The 25,140-nt window shown below is 39.1% G+C and overlaps 1 protein-coding gene and 1 long non-coding RNA gene across 5 annotated transcripts in view; one reads left to right on the forward strand and one right to left on the reverse strand.

Annotated features, from left to right (window-relative positions):
- Positions 1 to 25,140, forward strand: part of LOC130454651 (uncharacterized) — a 147,710-nt gene that overhangs the window by 26,842 nt on the left and 95,728 nt on the right. The window contains exon 1 of one of the 3 annotated variants that reach the window (XR_008912445.1): positions 1,474 to 10,765. The exons of the other annotated variants lie outside the window; for them this stretch is intronic. This is a non-coding gene — a long non-coding RNA (uncharacterized LOC130454651). Of the gene's footprint in view, positions 1 to 1,473; positions 10,766 to 25,140 lie in introns of those variants that run through there. 3 annotated transcript variants of the gene reach the window in all.
- The window catches only part of STEAP4 (STEAP4 metalloreductase), a 42,039-nt gene continuing 35,410 nt past the window's right edge, over positions 18,512 to 25,140 (reverse strand). For both annotated transcript variants that reach the window (XM_007504976.3, XM_007504977.2), the window contains exons 3-5: positions 24,420 to 24,947; positions 21,569 to 21,733; positions 18,512 to 21,219 (exon numbers count right to left, since the gene is read on the reverse strand). In XM_007504976.3, the coding sequence (XP_007505038.2) occupies positions 20,950 to 21,219; positions 21,569 to 21,733; positions 24,420 to 24,947 (963 nt within the window). In that variant the 3' untranslated portion in view covers positions 18,512 to 20,949. The remainder of the gene's footprint in view (positions 21,220 to 21,568; positions 21,734 to 24,419; positions 24,948 to 25,140) is intronic.

Raw genomic sequence — 25,140 nt, forward strand, 5'->3', positions numbered from 1 at the left:
GAAGGCACTTGGATTTTCTGGGGAAAGGTACAAGACTTGGCATTAGAGTCACTGGATTTAAGTAGCAGTTCTGCTTCTGACTGACCTGGGGTGGAGTGAAGATGGGGAGTCATTTGACTTTTCTTGTCAAAGACTCTTTCACCCCTAAATTCTATGATCTTAGCATAAAACATTCAGGCCCTCTCAATTGCCCCTTAGCAATCAACTAGGCAAGAAAAAAAGTTGGGCAAAGGTCAGGGCTGGAAGTGCATTTGTATAAAATGAAAAAGTTGAGGCAGACCTATATAATTCAAGTAAATTAACTGATACTTTTAGTACTTCGCTTCTCTGGATATTTCAAGTTTGTTTTTTTTAATGGCTTGGTTTAAATATTTGGATAATTAAATATTTCAATTCTCCAGTTTTGTAAAATAAATTTAGATCTGGAAAAGACTCAAAGTGAACAAAGCTAATCCAATTTCCCCATTTTACCGATAAGGGATGAGAAGGAGAGGAGTGACTTGTCCAAGATCACACAGATTATAGGTGAATGGCAGAAATGTGATTTGAACCTAGGTTCTAATCCAGCTCCCTTGGCTGTGGCAGCAAGTGTTTTATCTCTTCTGGAAGAAGTTAATAACTGATAAATAAAGATATTGCAAATGCCATGTAACTATTCCATGCTCCACCACCCCACCTTACCCTACTCGGTTTAAAAGTATGTTGATGTTACTGTTTTCTTCCTAGGAATTCATTAATCTTAATATGTATTTTTTGGAGTCCTCATGTTATTCCCATCACTAACCACAAGGAGGCAGTGTCTCACCAACTTCTGAGTAGTTAGTTAAATGTGTGGTATACTTGTGTGGTCAAACACCATTTACTGAATCTGCTGCACATTTTTAAAAAATATCAAAACAATTAAATGTGATAAAATCACAGGATCAGCAATATTCGACTAAAGCTGTTCCCTTCACAGTTTTCTTCTTTGCTCTTTTTTATATTTTTATTATATCATACTCATCACCATATAGTAAGGAAACATAGAAAATGCTTAAATATGAAATATTTCTTCCTTCCTTCCTTTCTTCCTTCTTCCTTCCCTCCCTCTATTCCTCCCTCCCTCCCTCCCTCCCTTCCTTGTTCTCTTTCTTTCTTTCTTTCTTTCTTTCTTTCTTTCTTTCTTTCTTTCTTTCTTTCTTTCTTTCTTTCTTTCTTTCTTTCTTTCTTTCTTTCTTTCTTTCTTTCTTTCTTTCTTTCTTTCTTTCTTTCTTTCTTTCTTTCTTTCTTTCTTTCTCTTCTTCTTCTTTCTCTTCCCTCCCTCCCTCCCTCCCTTCCTTCCTTCCTGCCTCCCTCCCTCCCTTCCTTCCTTCCTTCCTTCCTTCCTTCCTTCCTTCCTTCCTTCCTTCCTTCCTTCCTTCCTTCCTTCCTTCCTTCCTTGTCTCTTTCTTCTCTCTCTTTCTTTCACTTTGTTGGAGAAATACCTGTAGAATAAGCTCCTTCACCTGATATGACTTGCCTAGGGTCACATAGCTAATATATATATCAACCCTGCCTCTTTAGCTCAGATCTTTTTGACTCAGAGGTTGACCTTTTGCTTTCTATACCAGGCTTCCTGTCAACATTTCCCTAACTAACATAATCATACAAGCCATTCTTGCATGCATATTATGTTAACTACTTTAAAACTTTATCACTGATTATTATAAATAATCCCTATGTTATAAAAATAATTATGGAGTTGTCAATGTGGAATCTAGAAGCCTCCAAACTTGTAGCCTAGAAAGATTTAGTGATCCCCAGTTTACTTGGTTTGAAGGTGAAGACCCCAGGTTTGACCTTGTCACATGAGAGTTCCTCCCTGAGGGAAAGTCCTACTTCACTGCCTCTCAGATTAACAATAGACCTTGAGTTATAGCTCAGTAGGTAGCACCTCAGTCTCATAAACCAGCTCCCCACAGGGGAATGTGGTACAAAATGGGAGAAGCTTCTACAGCAAAAAGAGGCATCTGTTGGGATTAGCTGTCCCCACACAGAATTAACCTTAAGGTCTATTGCTAGACTATGAGGCAGTGAAGTAGGCCTTTCCCTCAGGAAGGAACTCTCATGTGACAAGGTCAAACCCGGGGTCTTCACCTTCAAACCAAGTAAACTGGGGAATCACTAAATCTTTCTAGGCTACAAGTTTGGGGGCTTCTAGATTCCATGTTGACAGAGTCATGATGTCATAAGGTTAGAAGGGGTTGAGAAGAAATCATCCTACTTGTGATAGGAATAACTCCTAGAAACATTTGGAGTAGGGGTCCATGAACTCCTTTGTTTATTTTAATTTGTATCGTTTTCAATAAAAGTGGTTTCCTTTATCAACATGTTTTATTGTGTGTATTTAACATCATTCCTTTAGGTGTGGTACTTGCCTGTTTTCCTGTTGTTGGAGAAGTTGATCCTGGCAGACTTCTTGAGCTTAGAATTCTGAACTGAAATTGATAGAATATTGGCACCACGGCAGCAACCCTTTGTTGAGATCCCAGGAGAGGGGTTATCTTGCCACCTGAAGAAGAGAAAAATAATATTTGTAGAAAAACAGTTTGGGTAAAAAGTACCTGTCATGTGGAGCTATTTTTCCCAATAACTATTTTAATACAGTTTCCTTTGTAAACTATGTAAAGTTGATGTTAACATGAAGTCCAATACCAAAATGGCAAACCCTTAGGGCTACCAGGCTGTATACAGAAGGGAGATCTGAAAAGCAGAGCAGATTCCTTACAGCTCCCATGTCAATCAGTATTATAATCAATCTGTGAGTGACTGCTTCACCTCCAGCCTAGGTGAGAGAGGGAAACCTAGTCTCAAAACAAAACAGAATAAAAAAACCCCACATTGCTTTGAGAAGGGGTCCATAGGCTTCATTAGATTGTCAACAGATGTCTATGACAAACACAGTATTAAGAACCTCTAATCCAAATCAAGCCATTCATAACTTTTTGATAACCCATTCCAGTAGGAAGTAGCTCTTAATATCAGTAAATTCTTTCTTTAATCCAGCTCAAAAATCTCTTTAAATCCATTTTCTCTCTAGTTACTAGTGAAGAAATAAAACATATGCTCATCATTCTTCATATGACAGTTTTTCATTTGCTTACAGATCTTTACAAATCTTTCCTTTTTTGATTTATATAAATTTTTTTCACTTTAACTTGCCCTCATAGATCTGACTTTCCCACTCTCAGTTACTTTCTTGTTTTTTTCCTAACCCAAGAACCTCTTTAGCTATGGACTCCAGAACTGGAACTATAAATTATAGAGAGGTTGCCAACCTGCATTACTACTGTTGTGCTCCGATACCATTTCTATTGAGGCAGTGTGTCCCCAGAATGTTGGATCTGGAGTCTAGAAGACCCCTGCTGCTGCACAGGTTCAAATCCCCCTGCTCTGTGACCATGAGAAAATTACTTCAACTCTGCCTCAAACTTAGTTTCCCCATCTTTAAAATGAAGACAATGTTTATAGTCTCCATCTTACAGGGTTATTTTGTAAAGTTCAAGAGAGATACTATATCAGGTACTTGAATACTTTAAAGTATTTATATCAGATACTTATTATTAGTTGTAAAGTTTTGAGTAGTGCTCAGTTTAAGGGGAGCATTCAATAGTATTGAGATATTGGTCTACTCAAATGTGGCTTTTGGGGGATAAAGACTGATTTTATTACTTTAAGGGAGCCAATAATTTCACATATATGCCATTTTTATTTTTTACTTTGTCAACCTTGAAAAACACAGAACCACCCAAAATAGTTAGAACAAGTGTTTGATTAGGACAAGGAAAACAGGGCTCTAATTGGCCTTAAGTAGAGTCATGTGCAAGATAGCACACAGAGACAAGTGCTGGGACTCTGGGAAGTCTCTGAGGATGCATCTTAAAAAGGAGATTTTCCAAAGAACTGAAGAATTAGGGATTTCATATGCCCTTTGGGGAATAAAAGAAAGGAAGGACAATTGAAGTGTTTACATGGAGAATTCCAGCCAGAGGAAAGACTACCTGGAAGAAGCCTAGATACAATGGGAGAAACTTCTAAGACAGAAGGATACCTAAAGATTTGATTATATCTACTCATTCATCTAGGCTGAGATCACTGGGTACTTCAAGGTTTTTCTTTAGTCTAAGACTAAGGTCAGCCTGGGAGTTCTCTAAAGGCATAATCCAAGGGACAAAGGTAAATTTGGGGGTTCCATAAAACAAGGTCATCAGCTTATATAAACATTTGGATATATTCATTGTATTTATATATGTAAATGTACATTATGTGTTGACTTGGAAAAAACACAAAACTATTAAATAGTCAGAAAAATCACTCTTTAATCAAGGAAGAGGGGTTCAGTGTGATAGTCGCCTCTACACAGAGCTGCACACTAACAACTACACAGAGTCCCAGGTTGAACTCTGGATGCTCTGGACACTGACCCTCAGCCAGGGGCTGGGCCACCTGGATTAAGGATTTTGGCCTAAAGGGAGAAACCATTGGGACAAAAGAGATACTGAACTTCTGATGGAATTAGCTATTCCCACCTAAACTACCTTAAAGTTTATTGTTTATAGTGTTTAAAGTTTATAGTGTTTAAAGTTTATAGTGAAGTAGGACTTTCCCTCAGGAAGGAACTCTCAAGTGTCAAGGTCAACCTGGGGCTTTTCACCTTGTCATTAAATCTTTCTAGGCTACAAGTTTGGGGGCTTCTAGATTCCACATTGACACATGTAATAAAAAAAAAAAAAACATCTTTCCCAATATGAATTGCCATATTTCTGCAGTTTAAAGTCTTCCTGAATCCAAGGTGAGCCTACTATCCATTCCAGCAGGCTACCTCTTGAGTGGCTTTTTGCCCTTTAGGAACAACTAATCTTCATTACTCATGCTTGTCAGTAGTTATTCATTCTGCATCTTCTATTTGAGCATCCTTTTTGTATGTTACATTGTTCTACAAATTTGGGACCCTTTTCCTTATTTTCTAAAATAGTTTTAAATGTGGGTCCTGACTTTCAAGACTTTTCTTTCTTTTGATATCAACTGCAAACTCAATGACTATTTTTTTACTCTTTTTAAAAAGAAAAACAGTTCTTTGACTCCTTACCTTTATAATTTACAAAGCATTTTCAGATTTATTATCTCATTTGAGCCTCCAAGCCACTTTCTGAGAGAGGCAGGGGAGGTATTATCATCACCCATTTATAGATAAGGAAGCAGAAAATCAGCAGAAGATAAGTCAGTGATTTTCCCTGGAGTCAAGTCATCTGACTTTCTAATCCAATGCGCCATAATGCCTCTGATCATCTGAGTTGAAAAATGTAAATGTCACTGGACCAAAATTGACCAAGCTGTGTAGGACACAGAGTTCTAATTAGTAAGGGGATAAATAGGTCTTTGCTCCAGGATGCCAGCATCTTGGAAGGGGTGGACAGGCTACCTCCCTCTAGTAATCATGGTGCGCATACTTCACCTCACTGTTATCTACTGGATTGCCCACCATATTGTAGGCTGCCCACTATGAAGCATGGCTGCTCCTAGCCTGTTCCTTTTTCTGGGATCATCATGGTACCCCAAGACTCAGAGACAGGTGACTTTTCTGGCAGGGCTACACATTTGGTCAGATGCTTAGACCTCTCCCTACCCTACCCCACAGATGAAAGTCATATCTCTGCTTTGGTTCCATGTAAAGAATTCCTAGTTAAACTTTCTGATGGAATCATATTTACTATGCCTTTCGAAGCTCATAGTTTGGATGCACTCACTTGTGAATGACCAAATTATACAACCCTCCAGATGATTTAGCCTTTGAAGTAGAAATCAGTTTTGCATTTAAAGACCTTCACAACCTGCCCCACCCCCCAATCCTATTATACATTTCTCCCCTTATGTAGTAAAAAAAGATAAAAGGAGGGAAGTTTTGTGCCCCAGGGGGAGCTTGGACTTTCAGGATGGAGAAGGGGAAAGAGAAGAGATCCCCCTTCTCAAAGTGGGGCTAAGGGGAGGCAGCAGATATAACGGGTTGGCTCAGAGAGAGGAGAGGGGGTTTGAAGATTTTCCACCTTCTGCCTTGCCTCTTTAGCTAAAGCTGCTTTCCCCAATTTGCTCTTATCCCTCTTGTCCCTCTTGACCCTCCACTACTGGAGACCAAAAGGTCTCCCCTTGATCCGTTCACTCACACTCAGCTTGGGGAACAGATAACTTTAATGTTAACTAAGATAATACAAAAGAAATAAAGGGCAGGGAAGAATGGGAAAAGGAAAGTGGGAAAAGGGGGTCCCTGTCTCTATCTAATCCCTTTCCCCTCCCTCCTTAAGTTTGGGGGGGAACTCAGGCCTTGGCAGCCTGAGCCCCCTGAGAGAAAGTCAGGTTGACTCACCCCTGGGCAACAGGAGCTGAGGTAAATTCTGTTCAGGTTTCTCTTCAGAAGGTCCCTTCAGTTGGGAAGTGTTGGGGGGAAGGATTTCCAGTCACCAGTGGGAAAAGTGGGTAACCCTCAGGAGAAAGCCTTTATCAACCTTCTCTCTTCAATGTCTCAAGACAGAGAGACCCTCCCTGCTCTCCCAGCCAGAGTCTTCTCTTCTCAGGATTCCACTCCAGACCTCCCACCCCCCACCCCTTCCCATCGAGGTGGTCAATTTCACATACTCTTTAATCTGGCACTTTTTCTTTAGTGCCAGCCTCTGTCACACTTAAGAGATGATCTGGCTCACTAGAGCCAATTATTAAATTTCCAGTGTGAACCTGTATATCTCAGAAGTTAGCAAATGCTACAAATCAGAGCTTGATTTATGGTATTATCAATTATCTGGCAATGGAGAAATATTAAAAACAAAGTGATAGAGAAAATGTTAATAATGCAGATTAAACTTAGCATACTTTTGAGGGGGGGAGTATTTCGTTAAGCAATATACCACTGTCTGTATAACCCAGTTAAACTGAATTAAAAAAAATATTCCTTATACATGGGGCTTTGTTTCCAGACTTTGTTTTTGCCCTGCCTACCCCTCAAGCATGAGATATTCTTCTTTCTCTCTACTTTTGAGAATCCCTAGTCTCAAAATTTAAAATTTTAAAAAAATCTTCAAAATTTATTCCAAGTTGGGGCAGCTAGGTGGCTAAGTGGATAGAGTCATGTCTAGAGACTTGAGGTCTTGGTTTCAAATTTGACCACAGATACTTCCTAGCTGGATACCCCTAGAAAAGTCACTTAACCCCAGTTCCTTCACCTTTACCACTCTTCCATCTTAGAACCAGTGCTAAGTATTGATTCTAAGACAGAAGGTAAGGGTTTAAAAAATATTTAGCCCAAGAGCCACATTTTCCATAAATCCTTGCCTGTTCTTCATAGCTGCCCGGTATTCTCCCCACTTTCCCAAACCCCCTTATGTCTACTCTATTTTGTATCCAGCCAAGACTGATTACTATGAACAGTGAATTCTGTGTAGTGGAATTCTTTAAATCTATATTAATTGAAGTTATAATTATATGTAAATTATGGCAGTTGGTCCTAACCCAACAGAAATCTGCATTGACAATTCAAGTAATGTGACCCCTTCACAGGATTCATTATTTACACTCATGGAGACCTGTTATATATATATATATATATATACACACACACATACCTGTCTTCTCCCTGATGGAATGTCAGCTGCTGCTTGAGGGTGGGAGTTTGCTTTGTATTTCTCATGCCTAGATGCCTAGCAAACAATGTCTGGTACATAATTAGCGCCCAAATCAGTATTTGTTGATTGACTCTGATGACAGGGTATCAAGAGGCTCCATTGTGACCATGGTGGACCACATTTCCATTGTGTGATTTCCATCATTCCCAGACTTTTCTCTAATCTCATGCTATGGATTAAGAGCACACAAAAATGAAAAATAATAGTTTTATTTGAAGCATCATTGATTAATGCTATTCATGCATTATGCCAAGCAGATGTGTCATTAAAAAAAAATTCAAGATGGTTAAAGCTTGACACTCTATGTGAGATGCCCAACCAGTGGTCTAACAGAAGATTATTCTAATCAGATACCTTTTTATTTTTTTACTTTTTGCTGTCTAAGTTGCTCATCCTCCCAGGTCTTGTATTTTGTACCACTTTCCAGGTGACTGGAGGCAAAGATAAGAACATTTGCCCTCCTGCTATGAAAATTCAGGGGAAATGGAATGATTTCAAGAGCAAGCTGCAGGCAGATGTAAATATCCAAAATGCTTAATACTGGAGGGGAAAACCACACTGTCTTTATTCTGTGAAGACAGAACTGTGACAAAACCATCAGGAAGCATTTTAGAAAAGAATAAATTGTCATGGATGGGAATAAGTTGTGAGTATAACCATAATGTTCCATCCAGTTAATCAGTGAATTGACAAGCATGTATTAAGGACCTTTTGTCTCCAATGCACTCTGGGCATTCAAAAACAAAAGAAAAATAATTCCTGCCCTCAAGGAGCTTACATTCTAAGAAAAGAGATTACATATACATACATTGGTATGTTAAAAACACATCTAAGGTAGATGCTGTACAAGGCACCTTCAAAGGGGACTAGAAAGGGCCTTACTCAAAAGCTGACACTTGAACTGAGTCCTGAAAGAAACTAGAGGGTCCAAGGGACAGAGGTGAGAAAGGAGTTCATTTCAGGCATGTCCAACTAATACAAAGACTCAGAGATGGAAAATCAAGCAAAGAACATCAAGAAAGCTACTTTGACAAGATTGTAGTGTTCAGAGAAGTATATCATTAGGCTTTAATTAATAATGAATAAATTTAATAAATAATAATAAATGATATATATTATTATATATAAATAATTATATCATTAGGCTGGAATGGTGGGATGGGACCGCTCTATAAAGAATTTTAAATGCCAAACAGAGGAAATGCTGTTAGATCCTATAGGCTATAAGGAGCCACTGGAGATTCTTGACTAGGAAATCCCCATCCCTGTAGATTCTTGACTTGGACTGAAAAATATGGAGGAATGAATGCCATTCACAACTAAAAACACACCAGCTTTCTAGGCCTGTCCCACCCTTCTCCACAATGTCTTTCTCTGATGCCTTTTCATTGTGTTATGGATAGAATCCTGGGTTTTCAATGGCTTCAGAGTGACAGTCTTGTCAGGTCCCACTGAGTCAGAAAGGCTTTGAGAATAACATCTGTGTCCCATTGGAGAACCAGCCCATTTCTCTTTTAAGAGATCAGTTGTCAGGTGAGTCAGAGGGTGATTAATGGTTCTTCTACTCCAACTTTCAGATACTATCTCCTGAGATAGAGTTGTACCTGTACTGCTACAGAAAACCATCTAATTGACAAAATTAGAAAGTATTGCTGAGCTTAAGATTCACAGTGGTCTTTGGTCATCAGATCCTGTTAGCTTTCTCTAATTAACATTTTGGGTTACTGAGCTATTCAAGATGTAGTACCATGCCATAAGGAATAGACAAATGCCCTAGGAATCAGGAAGATTTGCATTTTGGTTTGGCTCTATGACTCTGGGAACTCTCTAAGACTCTAAGTTTGGGAAAGGGATTGACCTGCATTGGTAGGAGAGTTTTCTTTTACCCATAAAATCACAAGTTCAGTTCCTTTCCCTCTTCCTATCTTACATTATCTTCAAGTAAGCATGTAAGAGGGGGTAGAGTAGAAGGAGTCAGGGGAACTGGGTTTGAAATGGTCTTTAACACAGAAAGTCTAGAGAATTTGAGGTAAGCCATTTTATTCCATCTGAGACTAGTTTCCTCTTTGCAAAACAAGGAATCAAGATTCAAGAAACAATCTTAGTAGACTGAAATGATGGACTAAACTACAGAAATCAGTTTAATAAGAATAAAGGTAAATTTGTACACTTAGGCCAAAAAAAAAGATCAATTACAGAAGCCCTGGCTTAGCTCATGTGAAAAAGAACTAGGGATTTTATTACCTCAAGTGTAATGTAAACCAAAAGTGTGATGTGACTGCCAAAAAAACCTCATACAAGAATCTTTGTTGTTATTGTTGAGTCATTTAAGTCATGTTTGATTCTTGGTGACTCCATTAGGGGTTTTCTTGGCACAGATACAGGAGTAGTGTGCCATTTCCTTCTCGGGTTCATTTTATAGATGAGGAACTGGGGCAAATAGGATTAAAGTCACCTGCCCTAGTTCTGAGGCTATATTTGAACTTATCAAGATGAATCTTCCTGACTCCAAGCCCTGCACTTGGTGCACTATGGGACCACCTAGCTGCCTCAGTACAATCTTAGGCTACATTAATAGAGAAGCATACTATCTAGAGGAGGCTTATCACTGTCCCATTCTACTGTCCACTATTTAGACTCCATCTAATAGAGAATTCATAGAAGAAAATGCCCATTTGAAGTGTGTCCAGAGGAAGGCTACCTAGGAAGGTAAAGAGTACCTAAATCTTCATGGAATCCTTGAACCAGAGATTTGAACTGGAAGGGAGCTTAGGGAAAGGAGACCTTTGTGCCAATATGATGAATACTTGGAGAAATTTAACATGCTTAACATTTGAAATGACTTGAAAAATTAGTGTCCCCAAACCTAGGAGAGTGCCTGGTGCATAATGGGAGCTTAAATGTTTATTGACTGATCAATTGATTGAAAAAGAAAGTTTGATAAAGGCAAAGACAGAAGGGAGATGGTCTTACTTTCTTCCATTATTTTCAGAGCTATCACATGGAAGACTTCAGTACAGCACCAGAGGGAAGACCTAGGGCTAGTGTCTAGAAGTTACAGAGAAGCAGATTTCCAGGTAATATAAGGAAGGCAATTTTTAACAATTAGATTTGTCCCCAAATGGCATGAGTTATCTCGTGAATGAGTGAGCTCCCTGTCCCTAAAAAGTATATAAGCAATAATTAGGTGATAATCTGTCAGTTTGTCATACAAAGAATCCCTGTATTGCAGAGGTAACTGGACCAGGTGTCTACCAATGTTTCTTCTAAGATAGATTTTTTGATGCTGTGAAAAGGATAGTCTGTAGAGCTGGCAACTTGTCATAGTAGAGAGTCTTGGATTGAAGGGCAGAGAGGCTCTGTCTGAGTCTTGGCTATGCTGCTCACTTACTGTGTGATCTTGGAGCAGGTGACTTGCCCTTCTGGGCTTTGGTTTCCTTATTTGTAAAATGAAACACTTGGACCAGAGGCCTAGTTCTAAATCCTGCAAGAGTTGTGGTTTTGACTAAAGTACCTCAAGAAAGCAAAAAAAAAATGTTAAAAGGATGAGTAGAATGATCAAGGGAGGATAAATTTTCTTTTGTATGAAAAGAAAACCCACAAATCATTATAAAAAATTCATTCTGGAAAGACAAAGGCTAAAGATGTTTTGCTCTTAGACAAAGAACCTGGGTTCAAATTTTACCTTTGATGCATGCCACCCAGGCAATCTTAGGTAAATCACTTGACCTACCTTGGCTCTGTTTCCTTGTTGGTAAAATAAACTTGATGGTCTCTGAGATATTGTCCAACTCTAAAATTTATGTTAGACAGACAGAGAGACATTGTTTGGTTGATTATTGGCTATTCTTGACCCTTTGGAGTTTTCTTGGCAGAGATACTGGAGCAATTTGCCATTTCTTTCTCCAGCTCATTTTACAGATGAGGAAACTGAGGTAAACAAGGTTAAATGATGTGCCTGGGGTGACACAGTATCTGTGAATGGATTTCAACTTGAGTCTTCCTGACTCTAGGCCCAGTACTCCACTGTGTCACCTAGCTGCCTTCAGGTAGAAAGAAAGAGAGGAATGGATGGGTGGGTGGGTGGATAGAAAGAACATTTATTAAGTGCTTATTTGGTTTAAAAATAAAATAGATAAATAGAATACTAAGTGTCAGGCACTTTGCTAAGTATTATGGATACAAACAGAAGAAAGCAAGCAAGATAAACCCTACCTTCAAGTAACTTCTACTCTAAAGGGGAACAATCTAGGGGGAAGCTGGAAAAAAAGGGTTGAATAGTTTCTGCTATGGATTAAGTGAGAGGAAGCTGTTGGGAAAAGATGGTCAGTATTTTTTAAAGAAAAAAAATCATAGCATTTTATTTATTATTATTATTATTATTTTAACCTTTACTACCTTCTACCTTGGAATCAATATTCTCTATTAGTTTCAAGGCAGAGGAGTGGTTAGGGCTAGGCAGTGGAGGTTAAATGACTTGTCTAAGGTCACATTGCTAGTAAGTATTTGAAGTCAGATTTGGACCCAGGACCTTCTATTTCTAGGCCTGGCTCTCATTCCATTGAGTTACCTAGCTGCTCCCACCATAGCATTTTAAAAACGATTACTTTGCAAAACTATTTTTCTTAATAAGCACTTTAGATAAGAGCCTTCCATACACATTTCCAGCAGAAATTCCTAGATGAAATAATCTCTCCCCCAGCCCCTGTGTCTTGGTTTTATCCCTTGACTCAGATGATCTGTCCTCAAGCCCTGAGCTTTCACTCCCTCATCTTTCCTCTCCAGTTCTTTGTTCCCAAGGCCTCTCTAGCCTGGGCTATTAGACTAGCCTCCTAAAAGGTCTTTCTGCTTCTGCCTTTCCCTCAGCCCAAATCCACCCTCTGTGTTGCCACCAATCAGACATGGGACTCCTTTGCTCAGTACCTTCCAGTATAAATTAACACTCTTCAGTCTGGCCTTTGAGATCTTCCCCAATCTGATGCCTCCCTGCTTAACAAGGCTTTCCTCCTATTGTTCCCTACCCTTTATACCCTGTATTCTTCAGCCAAACTGAATGGTTCTGCCAACTTTCCCACCTTAGCTCCTTTGCACAAGCTGTGACTCATGCCTGGAATCCCCTCTTCTTCCACCTACTGAATTCTGATTCCTTTGGAGCCTCCTTCTCCCTTTTCCATTCTAGCCTCTTGCTGAAGGCTAGAAATAGTAATTAAGACCTTAATTCATGTCTTTAAAACTGTGGAAATGCTGGCACTGTGGACATCTACAAGACTAAATCATCAGTGAATCCACAGTCTAATTCTACTGGAAATTAGGACTTGAGTTTGTGGAGAAAAGAATCCCTAGGACCAGAGGATGGAGCCAGCTGATGTTGTGAGCTGTATTACTCCAGGCCAAATGCAGCCCTGCAAGTCACAAAGAGTCTTTTGGCATTCTTTTGTTTTTCTGCTTGTCCTATTTTTTTGGTCTGTCACTACCTTCCAAGAGATTTTCTGAGCAACCTCTGACAAATTATGGAAGAAAACCTAGGGGCCATCTAGTACATTTTACACATGAATTTTTAAACTGAGGTCTAGAAAAGTAACTTGGGGAGGGGGCAACTAGGTGGGTAGTTGGATTGAGAACCAAGTCTAGAGACAGGAGGTCCTGAGTTCAAATATGACCTCAGACATTTGCTAGCAGAATGACCCTAGGCAAGTCACTTAATCTCCATTGCCCTAGCCCTTGCCACTTCTTGTCTTGGAAACAATACATAATATTGATTGTAAGATAAGAGATGGGGAAAAAAAGAGAGAAATACAGAATCAGTTGTTGGTCATGAGGACAAACTCCCAAATCTAAAATAGTTTTAGAAGGAAATTTATAAGTTTGCTTGGTAGAGGAGGAAACTAAGAAGGCTCCCTCCCCAAGTCTATAAGAGGTTTCAGAAGAAGCCCTGGAACCAATCTAGCAGTTAAGTTCTTTTGTGGTTTGGGCTCTTTTGCCTTGGAACTAATCTGTAGTATTGATTCTAAGACAGAAGGTAGGGATTTGGGGGAAAAAAAAGGGGGGGAGGAGGGCATTTCTTGAGCTGTGTCTTGGAAGGAACAGAGGGATTCTCTGAAGCAGAGGTGAAGAATGAGTGGATTCTGGGCCAGACCAAGGGCCATTTTCAAGACCCTGAGACAGGAAATGGTGTAACCTGATAAAGGACAGAGAATGATGTTTTTAGTCTGGGCAGTGGAGCCCAGAAAGAGGACTCAGTAGTCCAGCAGGATATAATGTATAATGAGTTTAGAAAAAGAGGCTGACTCAGTCTGAATTTCCTTTTTTCTACAGAGGCAAGAAATCTTAATTACAATTGGCCACCTTGTGACTTTCCTCTGTCACAAATCACTTCTGGGGCTGACAGCCTGACAATGAGAGCGGTGGCACCAAAGTATTTTTTCCCCTCTATTTTTGCATTCACTAAGTTTGTTCTGCTGTTTTGAAGTGTTAAGACATTAAATCAACAGAATGGTAACCCAAGTGTATCAGGGGGAGGCATCAGAGGAACCCAGAAGTGCCTTCCCTGGCAATCAGGATAGAGGAGAACAAATAGGAAAATTCAGATGCTTTCTGAGTCCTTGACCGACCAAGTTCTCCCTCCTCCATTTTGACATAACTCCCTGGAGTGGAAGGATTAAAATGGCAGCTTCGTTGGAGTCTGATTCAATGGAAAACTAAGAATGGACTTGTGCTACTGGTTAATACTCAAATGTTATAGGATATATTCAGGGAGATACCTTAATGGAGGACTTTATGACTGAGCACTTAAGAATGCTGTTAAAATAGTGGCTCATTCAGGCTTAGAGTTTGAGGGTCTTGGGTTCAAATGTGGCCTCAGACACTTCCTAGTTGTGTTGTTGTGGGAGAGCTTTAAGGTAAAACCCTGGATCTGGACAGGTTGCCCTTGCAAGAATGACAGACTTCAATAACTAGCTTGAAAATAAAAAGAGAAATTTATTCATTTGGAAGCAATGTTGAAATGGTCAGGAGACAGGAGCAAGAGTGGACACTGCCTCCTAGAGGAGATGGATTCTGGGCTTCTTATTCCTTTTGGATAATAGGGGCTACATGACATGACATGAGGTGGGATAAGGTTAGGCAAAAGTGGGTGATGTTTGTCATCTGGCCAGGGATGGAGTGATGTTCTGTGTCCCAAAGACACAAAAAACAAGGGGTGATCTAGAATACTTTAGGGGATGAGTAAATGTCCTAGATATAGCCCGATGCTATCAGAGTATAACTGGAAGTATCTGTGTCCATCTCAAAATCTAGGGGAGAATCCAAGGGGAATATTTCTCTCAAGGGTCATTCCTTATTGTGCGTCTCTGATGCTCAGAGTCACCTTTTCCTTAGCACTCCAAGAATGCAAGGAATGAAAGGAATTTTCCTTTTGACCTGGAACACTTCTGAAATTTGGGGCATCTATAGAAAACCCAGGCTCCCATGTCAGTGTGACCTTGGTCAAGTTATTTAACCCCCACTGCTTAGCCCTTACCACTCTTTTGCCTTGAAACCAATACTCAATATTGATTCTAAGATGGAAGGCAAAGGTTTAAGAAAAATATTTGCTTTGAGTATGATGGAAAAAATTGTCCAAGTCCAGAAGTATCTGACCAGTGGTACAGCCAGCTCATCAATGCTGTCTCTGGTTGTGGCACCAAGAGACCAGCTGTAGCATTCAACATGGCTGATAGCTATTTTCTTTTCCTTAAAGTCATCATTTCTTCCCCAAAACCTTTCTCTCCTTTGTCTTGCTAGTAGTGCTAGTCTCCAGGTCACCCACACTGTAATCCTCTGAGTCATCTTTCACACTTTGATCTCACCACCTCCATCCAAGGAGTTGGCAGTGGCCCATTTCTGCAAGATTATTTGCATGTAAACTCTACTTTCTATTCTTCCTGGAATTGTGGGGACAAAAGTTTTCTGTAATTTGTGAACTGATTTGTTCTTGATATGTAAAAGAAATCCTTCAGTGGGGGCTTAGCAGTCCTTTACAGCTTATTTTACTTTTAGCTACTAAACTGGAACTCCCAGAAGGCCAGGATCTTGGTGTCTGATGTTTAATCTTTCTCATGCTTTGCACATAGAAGCAATTTAATAAATGTTTGTTGCTGCTTTTCAGAGAGCTGGGTTTTTATCCCTAATTTGGCTAAATTGGGAGAACTAGTCAGCATTCATTCCTATAGCTCTCATACAGGAGTTTCTCACATCCATCTTCCTTATTTCCCTGACCTTTCTCCTTGCTCTGGACTCAGAAATGTTGGTTCCCCTATTCAAGGATAGGTAAAGGGAGGAATACCTAGGGAAAAAAAAAACGTTTTTTTAAAAATGTGATTTATTAATAGCTTTGATTTCCCTTTGAAAACTGCCTGTTCATATCCTTTGACCTTTTAGCAATTTTGAAGAGTGGCTCTTATTTTTTTTATAAATTTGGAATAGTTCCCTACATATTTGAGATGCGGCTTTTATCAAAGAAAATTGCTGTAAATTTTCCTCCTCCCCCAGTTGTTTTTCTTTTTAGTTTGTGCTTCATTGATTTTGATGACCTTGTTTTATGGAAACCCAAGATTTACCTTTGTCCCTTCAAGAAACTTCCGGATGGGACCCTTGTCTAAGACTGAACAGTAAATCTTAAAGTACTCAATGATCTTAGCCTAGATAGAATTAGTAGAGATAATAAAATATTAAGTACCCTTTTTGTCTTAGAATTTCTCCCATTGTATCTAGGCCTCTCCCAGGTAGTCTATTCCCTGGCTGGAATTCTCCATGTATAGGCCAGTAAATTGTCCTCCCTTTCTTTTGTTCCCCAAAGAGTATATAAGACCCTAAATTCCTCAGTTCATTAGGAAAATCCCCTTTTGAGGTATTTTCCTGGAGACAGTGTTCCCAACTTGCCAGTTTGTCTCTGTGTGGTATTTTGCCCCTGACTCTATGTAGGGCCAATTAGAGAATTGTTTTCCTTGTCCTGATTAAAGATTTGTTCTTTCTAGCTACTTTGGTGGATCTGGGTTTTTCAAGGTCCATAGTTTTGTTTGTTCAAAAATCTTTAAATTTCATGTAATCAGAATTATTCATTTTACCTCTTGTGATCTTCTCTTATCTCTTAGTAAGCTCCCTGTTTTCTAAAGATTTATTCACTTATACTGGAAAAAAATAAGAGTAATTAGTAGTAGCTTTTCCTATATATATTCTGCCCTCTCAAATAGAAAACAGATCTAAAATAGTTGTACTCTTCATTTGTTTCCAGCCATGTCCAACTCTTTATGAGAAAACCCACTTGGGGTTTTCTTGGCAAAGATATTGAAGTGGATTCCATTTCTTTCTCCAGATCATTTTACAAACTCAAATCTTTCTGACCCAAGGCCCAATGCTCTATGCACTCTATCTGTCTGTCTATCCATCCATCTTTCTATGTATTTGTGTATCTGAGTATGCGCCTATCTGCCCCTGACATAGTAGATGCTTAATAAACACTTATCAACTCACTATTATGACCTTCCAGGAAGACATTCAGCCCAAATGGCTTTTACCACATAATTCCCAAAGAATCCTTCTTTCCTTTCTCTTAAAATTCTTAATCTCTGGGAACTTGTGATAAATGAAGGAACCAATTAGATTTAAAAAGTAAATATTAAGATATAGCTGTTTGAGGGGCAGCTAGGTAGCTCAGTGGATAGAAAGTCAGGCCTGGAGGCAGGAGGGTCCTGGGTTCAAATCAGTCCTTAGACACTTCCCAGCATTGTGACTCTGGGCAAGTCACTTAACCCCCATTGCATAGCCCTTACAGTTCTGCATTGGAACTGGTAGCTTCTAAAACAGAAGGTAAGGGTTTAAAAAGAAAGATACAACTGTTTGACAGACTTTACCCACTCAGAAGTATTTGCATTTTGGAAGAGATGTTTGCTAACCCAAATGGATTTTCATTTGGAAGAATTATAGGAGAGGAAATTTTGGGAGTTCAGGAAGTAGGCAGTTATCTTGCGGATTTCCAATATGACAGAAAATCAGGGATTAGCAGTTTGGGAGTCCAGGTTACCAATCTTGAATACATTATGGGAGCCCATGTATGATAGTGACCACCATCTTGACATAATATGTTGAACTATCCATTACACTATCTAGTGAAGTATGATGTGACAATGGGTTGCCAATCTCTCCAAGCTCCATACTTGGTATGGAGAGGAAAAAAAATCAAACTGAGTGAAATAAATGTGTTATTGCTTAAGTTACTGTTAACTGAGGGCAGCCAAGTGGTTCAGTGGATTGAGAGCCAGGCCTAGAGACAGAAGGTCCAGGGTTCAAATCTAGCTTTAGACACTTAGCTGTGTGACGCTGGGCAAGTTACTTAACCCAGTTGCTGCCTAGTCCTTATCATTCTTCTACCTTGGAATCAATATACGGTATTGATTATAAGATGGAAGGTAAGGGTTTAAAGAAAAATTATTATTAATCATAGGACTATCTTATGGCCCATTAAGTCTCAAACTGGCAGCTTGTAGCCAAACCAAATTAAAATGCAAATGGGAAATGTTTAACAAAATAAAAATGGAACATAGGTAATGTTAATTTATGGTTTTCGAAGTTAATAAGCCAGAGAAAACAGGGATCCATTTCTATTTTGAGTTTAATACCACGGCTTACAGTGCATTGAGGATTGCAGAGAGTGCTTTGCTTACTTCCAGAACTGCTGAGCAAATTGCATTATTAGAGTTTACATGGTACTTTTTCACATATAGTCTCATCTGAGCCACACCTTAGCATTCTCATTGCACACATGAGAAAATCAAGAAACTAAAGTCCAGTGTCCTTTAAAAATTTTATTATAAACCTAATCAAAGACATTTTTAATTCACAAATGAAAAAGATGAATATGGCATGACAAATTTGTTATGTACAGTTTATCTCTCAAAATGCATATTAAATTTATCATGGTAGAAACAAAATTGTTCTGTTCATGTTTCCTTCCAGACTCGTTTTTCTTTGTATTTTTATAATATCAACCCATTCTCCTTTCTTTTCCTTTTTAAAAAATTGTTTCTGTTTCTTCTTCCAGTATTGTTTCTTCTTGACCACCATCTTATTTAACTGCTTTGGAATATTCCATAATCTTTGATCATCACAATACCCTGAATCTTAGCACTTTAGAATTTGGAATGGAGCTTGCTGGCCATCTAACCCAACAATATTTGAAATAAAATAGTCAACCATAGTCAATCAACAAACACTTATCAGGGTAGCTAGATGGTTCAGTGGATAAGAGAGCCAGGCTTGAAGACAAAAAAAAATTGGGTTCAAATGTGGCCTCAAATATTTTCTAGCTATGTGACCCTGGGCAAGTCACTTAACCTTAGTTGCCTAGCCCTCACACACCTTCTGCCTTGGAATTGATAATATCAATTCTAAAACAGAAAGTTAGGATTTAAGAAATGAACATTTGTTAAAAGTTCCTATTATGTGCTATGCATATACTAGGTACAGGAAATAGTGTAGAGCCTTATGCTAAACAAATGGTTATCCAGATCTTCCATGATGACTTTTTATTAGCAGAGTTTTCATAGCTCTCATTATTAGGATTATTTCCCTTGACATCAAATAATACCTTGTGTTTTTGTACCTTCTACCCATTAGTCCAGAGACAGACTGGCCTGGGCTTTCAACCAATAGCTGACAGTTAAATTTCCAGGGTAAGCACTTATACCTTAAATTGTCAAAATGCTCCAAACCATGCTTTTGATTTGTTGTTTTGTTGATTATTTCAGACTTAAGAAAGTGATGGGGAAAAAGGTTAATAACATAGATCAGATTTTAAAATGTTTCCCTCTCCCCCAAAGCTGGTTGTTCAAACATTATTACAACCCTATATTGCTCCTAGTTTCTTTCTCTGCTTTCTGGAGACAAGAACTTATTTGTCTAATCCCTTTTCTACATGTTGTTTGGTCATTTTTCAGTCATGTCAGACTCTTTCTGATACCATTTGGGTTTGTTTGTTTTTTTAAACAAAGATGGATATTGTAGTGGTTTGCCATTTCCTTCTCCAACTCATTTGACTGATGAGGAAACCGAGGCTAACAGAGTTAATTGACTTGTGTGGGATTACACAGCTCATAAGCATCTGAGGCTGGATTTGAACTTGGGAAGACAGGTCTACCTAACTCCAGCCCCAGTGCTCTATCTAGTGCATCACCCAGCTGTGCTCCTTTTTCTACATGAGAGCCCTTCAGAAACCTGAGAGTATCTGTCATCTCCCACCTGTCTTCACGTTTGTAGACTCACATACCGCCAGTCCTTCAACTAATCCCTAGATCCAGCATTTCTGCATTTTCTTTTTACATTTCATTGTTTACCATAAGAATGAGTTTTGATAAGGTTATAGGAACAATCATCACTGTGGATTGTGTAATAAGATAATATTACATGTTGTCAGCCCTGAATGAATTGGACATATACAAATAATGAAACATACTGAAGCAACAAGCACAACCTGATCCATGATAGAACAATACCACATTGTTTATCTGGCTTCACTTCATCTTGATTTTGTAGGGAAGGGAGGGAAGAAGAGAGGGAGTTTCTTCTTCCTGCTCTTTCTTGAGTATTGAGTGTTTCTACATTCATGAAGGCTTCTGCCTTCCATGAAGGCTTTTCTTCAGTGTTCCCTAATACTCAGGTCTTGTTAAGTTCTTAAAAGCTAAACCAGCAAGGCACAAATTTGGGCAGGTTCTCTCAAGCTAGAAAGGGTTCTAGTAGGGACTTCTTCATGGACAAGGAGTATATTGTATGAGGGTTATCAATGGATAAGACAAGAGATACTCAGTGCCAGAGAGGTTTGTTATTAGATATTGATTTCTTTTTTTCACAGCAATTTATGAAGACCATCAAGGTATTGGGGGTAGGTGGGATGTAGAAAGTAGAGGTCACAATGTGGCTTAAAGGAAGGATCTCCCATTTGTCCAATGAAATCATGGTACCTTTGAAGTAAATTTGCTCATTCCATGAAACTGAAGTTGATCAAAATTTTTCAGCTATCCCAGCATCAAAACTTAAGTTAAGAAAGAGTGGATCTCCTCTTACAAATGTCCAATGGTTTCTTGGTTCCTTCCTACCAAAATGTCCTCTCCTGCCTACTCTTTATGTCTCTAGAGAGAGGAAAAGAAGGAAGGCTTAGAGAGGAACACACTCCAGAATTTCATTCAAGGCCATTGCTGGGGAATTCCCAGGTGATGGGTTGGTAGCTACCTCACACCTCAGATTTGCCATTTTCTAACTGGGCCTTTGAGGAGACTTTGGAGTTTCTTTCCCAGCCTTGTCGTATCCGTGTAAGTGGCCGATCGAAGCACGGCATTATCAGGATGAACTTCAAGACCAGCACCGTACAAGGAATGATGAGACTTAGTATATAGACTGAAGGGAGGTACCACCTGAGAATTGAAGGGCTGAGAAATCTGTTTCCACCATAAACGAGGGTATGTGCTGTACACAGGACCAATGTCAAGTATCCAAGTTTGGACTAGAAGGAAGAGAGAGATATACATGAAATACCATTTACATTTGCATGGGTAATAATCGTTATTTGTTGTCAGCACACACACAAAAAAATTTAAACCTCAAAAAATTGTAAATTGATACTAATCATCAATTCTAAGGGGTAGGCCATTGGAGTTGGGTAACTTGCCCATATTTATAGAGCTAGGAAGAATCAGATTTGAATCCAGGATCTCCTGACTCCACTATCCATTTTGGAGTGCTGTTTTATATTGGGCATGGTTTCAGATTCTGAACCAAACTTCTTCAGTATGATTAGTAACCTATTTCAGAGGAACATCATAAAAAAGGGAAGCTTGTCTAGAAATCCTTACCTGGACAAATCGAAACTCCCTCCAGTTGACCATGTTGCTGACCGATGGCAAGGAAGTGATTCCCAAAAGGACAAATAAGAAAAATCCCAAAATGCCAAGGGCTAGGTAAGAGTCACTGATCCAGCCAGAGGTTGTGTTAAAAGGTTCAGTTTTATTGGCTTTTATCTAAGAAAAAAAAAGTTTAAAAATGATACATTGTAGATGTTTTATTTGCTTTTGAGGTAGATGATAAATATTTCAAAGGGTTTATTCTCTTAAGGTGATTATAACACGTTTCTAGCACATTAAAAACATTATTAGGTATATAGAAGAAGCATAACGTGAATCAGAAATCTCCATAGCTACTACAGATCATTTGAAAATGTTTTTCTTGTTGGAGTACTGGTTTTTTTTTTTAAAGGAGGGGAGAAAGTCATAAAATCGAGCCATGATTACCCACTACAAAGTCTTGTTCACATAGCTCAACTTAGCAATATAACTCTCTACTTTGATCAACTCTCTCTCTCTCTCTACCCACAGTGATTATACAGGGTCTTCTCTTCTCTTCCCCTCAACTATATCCACTGCACTTAAATCAGATGATCTGGAATGAAAAAAACGAAGGCCTTCCCATTAGAATTCATTCAATTTCCCACCATAAAATTCTTACCATTATCTCCCACTCACTCCCCATCTTCCCTGCCACAGAGGAAGTATTTTTTGTTCGCTACTAAAACTAACCCCTAGTCCCTGTGCCCTTTTTCCTATTCTCCTAATCTCTTCCAGAAGAATCCTCCAGTGGCCATTCCCACTTGGGCCTTCTGGACTCCCAAGTCCAGCCCAAGTTCAAATGAGTCTTGAGACCCTTACTAACTCTGTCTCTAGGCAAAGTCACCTTCTTTCAGTCAGCCTCAGTTTTTTTAGCTATAAAATGGAGATAATATGTGTACCTGACTCCCAAGTGAGAGGGGATAAAATGAGATAATTTGTAAAGTTCTTGGCAGACCATCTATTATGTTCTTTCATTTTAATAGTTCTTAGAATGTTGAGAGCAGATGTCTTTATTTTATTTTTACTTGTATTCCTAGCATTTAGCACAATCCTTGGCACAAAGTAAGCATTTAATAAAATGCTTCTTCATTCATTCATTCATTCATTCATTCATTCATTCATTCATTTCGAATACCATTTATTCTTCCCCATCTGCCTAAAAACAAGCTCAGTTGTTACTAACTTAACTCATCTCTCTCTCCTCCTTAGCACTAACTTTTTTTTTGGGGGGGGAGGGAATATTTATGTCAAATGTTTTAATTGTTCATTACTTGCTCTCCCCTTAAACTTCTAATATAACCAGACTCCTATACCCACTCAGACTTCTATATCTACCATTCTACTAAAATTACTCCTTTAACTCACCAAATGGCCTTCTAATTGCTAAATATAAGGCTCTCCCCCGCCCCCCAGTCATGCCATCCTCACTTATGAGCAACGTTTGCCATTGTTGACTCTCTCCTGGTGCTGAGTCCTCTTCCTCCTTTGGCTTCAGAGACATCCCACTATCCTGGTCCTCCTTACTAATTAACTTCTTTTTCTATACTTATGCTAGTTAGTTCTTTGCCCTCTTCCCAGTCCTTTATCTTCCTATTCTTATGTCCTCTTTCTGTGGTCTTTCTAGGATCAATCTCATTTGCTTCCCTGGCTGTAAGAACCATCTTTTTTGCAGACAATTCACATATCTTCCCTTCTAGCTTTGATTTACTTGGGGCCCCAGATTAAAATCTCTCACTGCCTTAAGGGCATCTCCACCTGGCTGGGACATTCTATTGGCCCATCCTCTCACTTTCCATGGCTAGTTTGTATGAGTCTTTAGCACCAAATGCAGAAAATATTCTCTGTTTTTCAAAAATAGAGACATCACCATCTTGGGATGACTATGAACCAATCATTTATCAATGAACTTCAATTTCTTCATTTGAAAAATGGGGATAATTGCCTTATAGGGTTGCTGTATGACTCAAATGAGATGTGCTTGATCCAAGTCAATATATACTCCCACCCCCATTTCTATTTGAATCACTGAGCCAGACTGCTCACATGCCCTCATTTTTTTAAACCCTTACCTCCCATGTTCGAATACTGTGTATTGGTCCCAGGGTGGAAGAGTGGGAAAGCCCAGGAAACTGGGGACATACTGCTAGGAAATATCTGAAGTCATATTTGAATCCAGGACCTCTGTTTCTAGGCCAGGCTCTCAATCTACTGAACCACCTGTCTGCTCCCCATCCTTTCCTACTTTATGGAGAGGAAACTGAGGTTTAGGTTGGTTAATTTATTTAGCTGAGGCCACCTAGGTGTAGAATTGTAGAATTAGGATTTAAACCCAAGGCCTCTGGCCTCAAATTCAACTTTTAAAAATTATTCTCTATGATGCCAGAATAAATAAACCTGCCAGTGTTTACCATTCCAGTTAGGCTTGGCCCCCAGTCAATCAATCCCAAACATTTATGAAGGAACAGAAACTGTTCTAAGATTGGATATGTTTTTTGACCCCTAAGTCAAGTCACTCAGTGGAATGCTCAACACTAATCTGATCCTCACTTAGCCCTTGGTTGGAGCAGAACAGGGGAAGGAAAGAGGAGTAAGGTCAGAAGAAGGAGGAGATAAGGTACAGAGTTATCAAACTTGCCCAATTTCATATAATGAATAACTGGCATACAAAAAGGGAGGGAAGGCTTGAACTTTCTGCCTCAAAATCCCACCCTTAGGGACCTGGTTGCCATTTATAAATACAGAGGCTTAGAAGAGTGGTTGTCGGGAATGGAACATGACTTATGTTTTTATTAAAAATTATATAAACAAAGTATAACGTTACCTGGTCAATGACTCTCTTGTTCAACTTCCATCTCACGTATTGGCGGATGGGTATCACCAGCGTGTACAGGACATGGAGGAAGGCAAAGGCCAATGCCACAAGTCCAAGTTGTTTTCTGCAAAGCATCCAGTGGTCAAGCCATTTTGGAAAGCGGCTATATTTGGTACCTCGGTACAATTGCAAAATGGCAGCAATGATCCCAGGGAGGTAAACCAGGGCAAGAAGATTGAGAGCCATCCCTGGGAAGATACGATTTGGAATAGAAATGGCCAAGAGAAATGAAAAGTCTTTCTTTTCATTAATGTAGGGGTAGATGATCTCTCTTATCACACAGTAAACAAAATAGAAAATACATAAGGCAGCAGAGAGGTATAGAGGAAATTTCCACATTGGAAAGAGCTGCAGGGGGTAGTTTTCAATCTCTCTGGCTACCATGAGAGTTCCTTGATCCACCGGAGTAAGCCCAAGCGTACAGCCAATATCCATCACCCTCTGCTTAGATTCTTTGTCATTTCCACAGACAAATACCTGGACAAAATAATGTTCAAAATGTTATTGGTTTGCCAAAGATCCTACATAAAAATGATAACTTTTTGAATTTTATAAGAAGCTACTAGAAAATAAAAAATTAATAAACAATATATTTTGGGACAGAAATCCAAGGTAAAATACTTCTTCAAAATTGTGTGTGTTGTGTGTGTGTGTGTGTGTGTGTGTGTGT

This window comes from Monodelphis domestica, chromosome 5 (assembly GCF_027887165.1).
Source record: "Monodelphis domestica isolate mMonDom1 chromosome 5, mMonDom1.pri, whole genome shotgun sequence".
In the NCBI taxonomy this organism is placed as follows: domain Eukaryota; kingdom Metazoa; phylum Chordata; class Mammalia; order Didelphimorphia; family Didelphidae; genus Monodelphis; species Monodelphis domestica.